Source organism: Nematolebias whitei, chromosome 19 (assembly GCF_014905685.2).
Source record: "Nematolebias whitei isolate Nwh7 chromosome 19, NemWhi1, whole genome shotgun sequence".
NCBI classification, from domain to species: Eukaryota; Metazoa; Chordata; class Actinopteri; order Cyprinodontiformes; family Rivulidae; genus Nematolebias; species Nematolebias whitei.
The window spans coordinates 41088350-41097853 of NC_056516.1; the positions used below are offsets into that span (position 1 = coordinate 41088350).

At 42.4% G+C, this 9504-nt stretch overlaps 1 protein-coding gene across 1 annotated transcript in view; it reads left to right on the forward strand.

Moving 5' to 3' along the window:
• amdhd2 (amidohydrolase domain containing 2) overlaps positions 1–5017 on the forward strand; it is a 70320-nt gene extending 65303 nt beyond the window's left edge. The window contains exon 14 of the mRNA XM_037693090.1: positions 4830–5017. Within this exon, the coding sequence (XP_037549018.1) occupies positions 4830–4909 (80 nt within the window). The 3' untranslated portion in view covers positions 4910–5017. The remainder of the gene's footprint in view (positions 1–4829) is intronic.
• Positions 5018–9504: the final 4487 nt, after the last annotated feature.

Consider the following 9504-nt stretch of genomic DNA (forward strand, 5'->3'; position numbering starts at 1 on the left):
TATGTATGTATGTGTTTGTATGTACGTGTATATATGTATGTATGTGTTTGCATGTATGAATGTATGTGTATATATGTATGTATGTGTATATATGTGTGTATGTGTATATATGTATGTATGTATGTATGTATGTGTATGTATGTATGTGTATGTATTTATGTATGTACAATCCGGATTCCAAAAAAATTGCGACACTAAACAAATTGTGAATAAAAACTGAATGCAATGATGTGGAAATGGCAAATGTCAATATTTTATTCGTAATATGACATAGATGTCAAAAGTTTATACTAAGTAAATGTAACATTTTAAAGGAAAAATATCTTGATTCAAAATTTCGCAGTGTCAACAAATCCCAAAAAAGTTGGGACAAGTAGCAATAAGTACCTGGAAAAAAGAAATTCGACCATATAACAAACACCTGGAAGACCAGTTAACACTAATTAGGTCAATTGACAACATGATTGGGTATAAAAAGAGCTTCTCAGAATGTCAGTGTCTCTCAGAAGCCAAGATGGTAAGAGGATCACGAATTCCACCGTTGTTGCTCAGAAAGGTAGTGCAGCAATACCAGAATGGTGTTACCCAGCGTAAAATAGCAAAGACTTTTAAGTTATCATCATCAACCGTGCATAACATCATCAACAGATTCAGATAATCTGGAACAATCGCTGTGCGTAAGGGTCAAGGACGTAAAACTCTACTGGATGCTCGTGATCTCCGGGCCCTTAAACGTCACTGCACCTCAAACAGGAATGCCACTGTCAAGGAAATAACAGAATGGGCTCAGGAATACTTCCAGAAAGCATTGTCAGTGAACACATTCCACCGTGCCATCCGACGTTGCCAGCTGAAACTCTACAGTGCAAAGAGGAAGCCATTTCTAAGCAAGCTCCACAAGCTCAGACATTTGCATTGGGCCAGGGTTCTTTTAAAATGGAGTGTGGCAAACTGGAAGACTGTTCTGTGGTCAGATGAGTCATGATTTGAAGTTCTTTATGGAACACTGGGACGCCATGTCATCTGGACCAGAGAGGACAAGGATAGCCCAAGTTGTTATCAACGCTCCGTTCAGAAGCCTGCATCACTGATGGTATGGGGTTGCATGAGCGTTTGTGGCATGGGCAGCTTGCATGTCTGGAAAGGCACCATTAATGCAGAGAACTATGTTCAGGTTCTAGAACAACATATGCTCCCATCTAGACGTCCTCTCTTTCAGGGAAGACCCTGCATTTTTCAACACGATAATGCCAGACCACATTCTGCATCAATCACAACATCATGGCTACGTAGGAGAAGGATCAGGGTACTGAAATGGCCAGCCTGCAGTCCACATCTTTCACCTATAGAGAACATTTGGCGCATCATAAAGAGGAAGGTGTGACAAAGAAGGCCCAAGACGATTGAACAGTTAGAGACCTGTATTAGACATGATTGGGAGAGCATTCCTATTTAAGTGTGATGATAAACTTAATGAACAAAATAAACTGGTATCAATTTTTTTCATTTCCACAAAGTACTGATCCTTTCTGAGACTCAGAGCTAAATCTGCAGGCAAACGCTTTAATTATCATTATAAACTGTAAATTGAGTAAATGTATCAAACTTTTATATTAACAACCCAGAAAATTTCAACAGACTGCCTGGCTGTCATCAGGGACTGGATGGCTTTAAACTTCTTAAGTTTCAATGAAAAGAAGTCTGAAGTCATGTTGTTCCCTCCCAATGACATGATCACAAACCACTGCATCGACCTCTCCGCTCTAACCCTGTCAGAAAAACAGTCACTAATCTGGGGGGGATAATGGACCCTTGTTAAATCATGTTTCTTCCAACTGAGGCGGCTGTCTAAACTGAAGCCCATATTGTCCAAAAATAACCTAGAGACAGTAATACATGCATTCATTACATCTAGGCTTGATTACTGCAATTCACTCCTGTTTGGTATTAGTCAGACCTCCATTGCATGACTACAACTTGTCCAGAATGCAGCAGCCCAATTTTTAACCAGTACAGGCAAAAGAGAGCACATTACACCAGTTTTGGCCTCACTGCACTGGTTATCGGTTCACTTTCGAATCCAGTTCAAAATACTCATGTATGTCTACAAATCACTGAACAGTTTTGCCCCCCTTATTTCTCTGATCTGCTACAACCGTATGTCCCACCACGTTCCCTGAGGTCAGCGGACCAGTTGCTCTTCACAGTTCCAGGAACTCGTCTTAAGCGCAGAGGGGACAGGGCCTTCTCTGTAGCAGGACCAAGACTCTGGAATGAGTTACCACTGCTTGTCAGACAGGCCTCCTCCCTCTTGGTTTTCAAGTCCCGTTTAAAAACTCAATACTATTCAGTAGCATTCAACACCAGAGGATCTGTGTTTTGAATCTGTACTCTCCACACTGGTTTGTCGTCATTATCTGCATCATTTTATGTCTATATTTCTGATTTACTTCATTTTGTATTTTGCTTTGTGTGTTACCTGTTCTGTCTGTACAGCACTTTGGTTGGCCTTGTCGCTGTTTTAAGTGTTCTATAAATAAAATGGTATGGTATGGTCCTCTGTTCCTCTAAAAGGCACAACATGATTAAAGAGCTCTGAACCACGGTTTGCTTCAAGGAAGGAGTCTTTCAAAGCTTGTAGCTTCACACACATTCAGCTGCTCATGTTTACTGCTGCTAAACGTCTCCTCCTGCCCGCCAACCTCCTGGAGAAGCAGGAAGGGGAGGGGGAGTGCGTCTGAGGGCTTTGTGTTTGTGTTCAAGGAGGGAGGAGGGGGGGCAAGTAGGAGAAAGAAGATGACAGGAGGATTTCCAAGTGTAAAACTATATTGTTTCATATCAAGATAGTCTCAACTTATATCGCAAAAAAATAATATATTTTTAAAATATCAATATTGCCCAGCTCGAAGTTCAATTCAGTTTATTTATTTAGCTCCAAGTCACAACAGAAGTCATCTCACGGCACTGAACAGAAATATGCATATATAAAATTAGTTAACAGAAACATTTATATTTAAAAATAATAATTTAACATTATTTATCTGAGGAGCAAACTGCTTTGAGTTTAACTCCATCGCAGAACTCTCATCTTGAGCAAGCCTGAAGGCAACAGTGAAAGGAAAAACTCCCTCATGAGGAAGAAACCTTTAGCAGAACCAGCCTCAGGACAAGCAGCCATTTGCTTTGACCGGCTGGGTTTCGTAGGAACAGATACACAATGGCAAATGAAAAAAAAAGAAATGAGGTCAGTTTGGGGCAGCACAGTGGCGCAACTGGTAGAGCTGCTATCTCTCAGCAAGCAGGTCCCCAGTTCAAATCCCGGTCCAGGGACCTTTCTGGGTGAAGTTTGCATGTTCTCTCCGTGCATGCGTGGATTTTCTCCGGGCACTCCGGTTTCCTCCCACAGACCCAAAACGTATGTTAGATTGATTGGTAAATACAGGTCCTTCTCAAAAAATTAGCATATTGTGATAAAGGTAATTATTTTCCATAATCACAAAGTTTGTTTTCTCAGTCATCCAGGTATATAACAACAACTGAGAAAACAAACTTTGTGTTTTTGAAACCATTAGTGAAAAGGCCAGACTTCAGGGGTATCTGAGGCAGGCTTGAAACACAAGAGTCAGGGTGGCTTCTGGGTAATACCAGATGGCTAGGCCTCAGACTGACAAAGCCTCTTGGATGAGGGGCGAAACGTTTCTTTTTAACAAAAAAAACGAAGTCCAGATGACATGATTCAACCTTTTTTGTTGTTATATACCTGGATGACTGAGAAAACAAACTTTGTGTTTCTCAGTTGATTTAAATGAGTGGTTCACTTCAACATTTAGAAATGGGATGAACTAAACATTTAGTGATTATCAAGATATTCTAAAATAGCAATGATAATGTAAAAAGGAAGAGTGTTCTTTCAATTGATTAATTCAGGATACAATTAAATAGTCTCTTTATAAGATAATTTGTATTTCTGGATTCAGATCAGTGAAATAACAGTTCCTGTCCCCTGAAGGTCTTCAGAGACAGGTTGAGGTCGGAGGCCTAGTTCACTACAGTTTTAATACTGATGGTTATGGCATACAGCTCATGAAAACCCAAAATGCCTGTCCCAAAAAATTAGCATATCATGAAAAGGTTCCCTAAACAAGCTATTAACCTAACCATCTAAATCAATGACATAACTCTAAACACCTGCAAAAGATTCCTAAGGCTTTTAAAAACTCCCAGCCTTGTTCATTACTCAAAACCGCAATCATGGGTAAGACTGCCGACCTAACTGCTGTCCAGAAGGCCATCATTGACACCCTCATGCAAGAGAGTAAGACACAGAAAGAAATTGCTGAACGAATAGGCTGTTCCCAGAGTGATCCATCCATTACCTTAGTTACATTATAGTGAAAGAAGTAAGATTTTGTATTAAATTCTGGATTTGACAGGGAGCCAATGGAGAGAAGCTAAAACTGGAGAGATATGATCTCTCCTACTAACTCCAGTTAAGACTCTGGCAGCAGCATTTTGGATTAACTGAAGATTTTTTAAAGAAGTATTTGGACATCCAGATAACAAACCATTTTGATTTTATTCTCTTTGAAATGGCTTTGAATACGTTTTCCTCTTTCAAAAAATTTTTTTAGACTTTGGTTGCTGTTTACCCACTTCTATTTCATTCAGTATCAGTGTTCTGCAGTCATCCTGAAGTGTTCCCAGATTTTTGAAAACTAGTTTGACTTGTTTGAAATGTACATGTTTATAGGAGAGAAGCAGTCTCAGTAGGGCTCCATTGTTGTACATTCATAAGTTGCATAACACCTCCTGAACATGTTTGTTCACAGATTTTGTTCTGCTCGATGATGACCTGAACGTCAGAGCCACCTACATCTCTGGAGAGGAGGTTTGGAGAAAAGGAGCATAAAGAAGATCAAGCTTGGATACTGTGTGCCTTCATTAAATGACATTTAAATGTTTTAGAGCACCCATATTTATTTTGACCATTTTTAATATTTACATGTTGCTCCATGTTTGTAACTGAGTAAGCACATGTGTAGTTTAGTACATTATGAAAAACTGATATTTTCTACTAATAAATATCAGACCTTATTTCACAGATTAATTTTTGTTGTATAAATCCTTTCTAATCAATTCAAATCATTTTGCCTGCTCTATTGGACTTGTGCTCAAATAGGATGTTACTGCATCTTTTCATCAGAATATAACAAAAATAACCACAGGAGACATGATCTGTTCAACTGCAGGACACATTATCGGTCTACTGCTGACAAGCAGAAAGTTAGACCTAAGTCTAACTGGATCTGTGACTTTGGCTAAAATTAGTCTTGATGTGGATCTCTTTGCTTAGTAAGCAGACTTTGAAGCAAATGAATTCTTGGCATTTGGAGGTCAGTTTGTCTGGGCTGTTCAGGAACAATCACTCAGAAGGTCTTCATGACAACATATTTACTATATATATTACCTGAACAAAAAACAGACGGCAAAAAATAGTGACATATGAACACATGTCTCGAAGCAAACTGATTCTTCTTTGGGCTTTTCGCTCTTTGGGGGTTCCCACAGTAAGTCATCTTCCTCCATCTCACTCTGTCCACAAAACAATAGGGTTGTTATAGATAAACCGATACGACCAGATATCCGGTTTGACAAGCTAGCGATATGGTTGTGTCGGTAGCAGCCGTATAAATCGACAGCAACCAGCCACAAATGCTGAGATGAACCGGTTGAAGAGACATGAACCTGGTATCGCGAGACTAGCTCGGTTGACAGTGCGTTTATAAAACAACGCAAGAGTCGGAATTGCCCGCGAAGCTATTCTCACGCATGCTCCGTAGCTCACCAAGACAACGAGAATGGATGTAAATAAATAGTAGCAGCGTTAGCGGGTCACCGAGAAAGATTTTCCATACAGCAGCCAGACAAAAGTCTAAAGTGTGGAACGTTTTCGGGTTTTACAAGAAGGACGGAAAACTCGACAAAAACCGCGCTATTTGTAAGCTATGCAGAGCACCTCTGAAGTACACTGGTAGCACAACAAACCTTGATCAACATGCAACGAGAAAACACAGAGAGGAGTATGGCGAACTTCTCAAGCCCCATAACAACGAGCAGGAGCAGGCAGCTGCCACACAGAGAGCGACGGGTAACGTTATCACTAAATTTTACGGGCAACTCGGCGACAGTTCATCATGAGCTAAGGATATAACGGCATCAATAACCCGTTTCATAGCTAAGGGCTTATGGCCGTACAATATAGTGGAGGGGGAAGGATTTCAGGATTTGATTCATACGTTAGAGCCCAGATATAAGATTCCATCCCGGCAGCATATCACAAACACATGCATGCCAGCGTTGTATGCCCAAGTGAAGAGCCAAGTTGAAAAAGAATTGGCACATGCAGAGCGAGTTGCTGTTACAACCGATGCCTGGACGTCATGCTCCACTGAGTCTTATGTGACCATCACTGTCCACTACATCTCTCCAGACTGGAAGTTAAATGTGCATGTGTTACAAACCAGGGCATTCAAAGGATCCCACACTGGGAAAAACATTGGTGCTCTGCTAAAACAGGCATGTGTTGACTGGAACCTTCTTGATAAAGATCCAGCCCTGGTGACAGACAATGCCACAAACATGGTATTAGCTGGAGTGGAAGCAGAGATGACCCCTCACCTCATGTGCTTTGCACACACTATTAATCTCGCCACACAGAAAGCCTTTAAAGTTGACACAGTAGCAAGGTTGCTGGGGAGAGTGAGGAAAGCCGTTGCCTTTTTTCATCATAGTGTGAGGGCAGCAGAAATCCTTCAAGAGAAACAGAAACAACTAGCTTTGCCTTCCCACAAACTCATCCAAGATGTATCCACGCGGTGGAATAGCTCCCATGACATGCTTGAATGCTTTTTTGAGCAACATCCTGCGATTTCTGCAGCACTCATGTCCAGGGACCTCAGAAAAGGAGAAGAGGTGAATACTCTCAAGGACAAAGACTTCTGTGACATTGAAGACATTGTCAAACTGATGGTGCCAGTCAAACTTGTGACTACCAGCATGTCTGAAGACAAGCGACCCACACTCTCAATGATTCTTCCTGTAAAAGCAAAGCTTAAAAAGAACTTTGTGAGTTATTTTGAGGTGTCCAATCCGATTCAGGCATAAATTTTTTAGAAATAATATTGCTGGGAGCCAAAGTGGCATTCTCCTTGTAATAGATTGCTAATTTGATCCTCCTGTGATATTTCTGGAGGTCAAACCTGGTTTGAAACATCATTTTTTTGTGATCTGTATTAACCTGAGTGGGGATGAAAGTAAGACCTTTGTTTAACAAAGAACTTTGTGCTGAATTCAGAGTAAAGTTCTTTGCTAAATTGTAAACATTTTCATGTGACAAATCACCTTTCCTGAGCCTTTCAGTCTGTGTTGGAGAAGAATTCTCCTGGATCTTGGGGTGTTGGGTGGGTACTCAGGAACAGGTAATTGTAGTGCTGGAGGGGGTGGAGCAGGAAGAAGGGGTATGTTCAATTCCTGCTGAATAGGATCATTTCACAGCGTTGGTGCCAGTCAACGTGTGGGCGGAGCCTCTCACTCGTTGAGGAAGTGGGTCGCAAGGAGGCTGTGTGCTACCACCTCCCTCACCAGACTCCGACCCTGAAGAGGACCACGAAGACCTGAAGGGATCAGTCATGGTCGACGCTGAACTCGGGGTGGGTCGACTCCGGGGCGAGGAAGGATCCGCAGTTGGGGGGAGCGACGCGCTGGGCCGGGGCCGGTCATCGACGTCATCCTCGGTGTCGCCGGTCTGCTGCTACGGGTCCTGATGGGCTGAACGGGACGTAGAAACAGAGGCCCGTCCAGTCTCCCCCGAAGAGAGAGATGTAGACGGTGAGTCATCTTGACTTTGTGTTGAATTTGTTCTTTGGGTGGGTGGTGCGTCATTGTTGTGCGCCTCCGTTTCGGCGCTGGGTGACCGCATCATCACCGCGTTTGTCAACAAATACTGTCGAACAGCTTCAGCAGTTTGTGATGAGAATCTTCTACCCAGATTGCGTCTGGCCCACTTTGTGGCTATTTCTAATGGAGCCCAGAGATCACCGCCGAGGTCGAAGAGGAACTCCCATTCTGACAACATCTCATCCTCGTAGTGGTCTCTTAAGATGCACATCGTGCTGTGGGCCCAGTTCTTAGCGTTAGCTGAAATCAGGTCAGTCATTTTTATGCTGGGTAGTGCTGGTTTAATCACTGTTTCCAGATGACTTGTAATCCGTTGGATAGCAGGAGGGTCACGGCTCTTGTCCGATACGTTGTGAAGGTGATGTTTAGCTTTCAAGAGTCTGTGTAAAGCTCTGACCTTCGTGGTGAAATGCTGATCATCAGACCGGTGGTGTGGTTCAGAGTTCCCATAGCGCTGGCGTTGAGGTGCCCTGGGTCTAGCCGTGTTTCTGTTCTCCCTGTAGTTCCAACGGTGGTCGCTTCGGTCCCTCGGCGGGTAGGGCGGCTCCAGCCCTCACCACGACCCCCGTCCTCTCGGCTCGTCCAGCGCTCAGAAGGGTGTCCACGGGTCACCGAGGCGTAGCTCCTGCATCCACGCCAAGAGGCCGGAGGGCTCCTGTTCTCCCATCCGGACCTCCGGGAGCTCCTGTCCGGCTGGTCGGGCTGGCGGAAGCGGCGTCTCCCACCATGGTAAGCGACCGTGGTCCAGGCTTGATCTTCGTGTCCAGCCAACATTTTTATAAATATATTAAAAAATACTGAGCGTAAAAATGTCAGTTGACTGCTGTTCAAAACTAGAAAAAGGGGAAAAAAATGAAGCTGTGGCTTATTTCTTTGGCCGTGTGGCCTTTTAATGAAAACTATTTACAATATTTACAAAGTACAGCATGTAAAATACAACGTTTCGGTTGTCATTGAACCTTCTTCAGGTAAAAATGCTGTCAGGAAGCGCTCTAACGGTAAATGGGCTTAGGCTCCAGTATTTATACAGAAAAAGTTCAAATTTTGTGTTTTAAATAAAAACAGGACCCTAATTGGCTTACAGTGCATTGTGTGCCCATCCTCTATTGGGGGTGTGGCCAGGTGATGGTTTTAACATTCATGGCCTCACATTAAAAATTATACAAAAAAATCACACAAATATGAACAAAGTATGTTATATAAGCCGCCACAAAATAAAAAAAACAAGGTCAAACCCTGTATCACAACAAAATGATAGGAGAAATTTGAGCAGAAATTGGCTTCAAACAACATTCCCAAGTGATCTCAAAAGGGCTGTGCATAAAACAATTTAAAATACTGTTGTACCTTCTTGTAATTTTATAAAATGTTTTTTTTTAAAGGAAACATTCATGGAAGCTGAGCTGCAAACAGCAGATCCATCCATCAAAAATGGAGCAACGCCGCCATCTTCTGGACGAACCAGGTAATAACATAAATTGAAGGAAAAATCAAATATTTTGGTTAGGGAATGTTGGGCCCTTGTCTCACAAATTCTACTTTAACGCT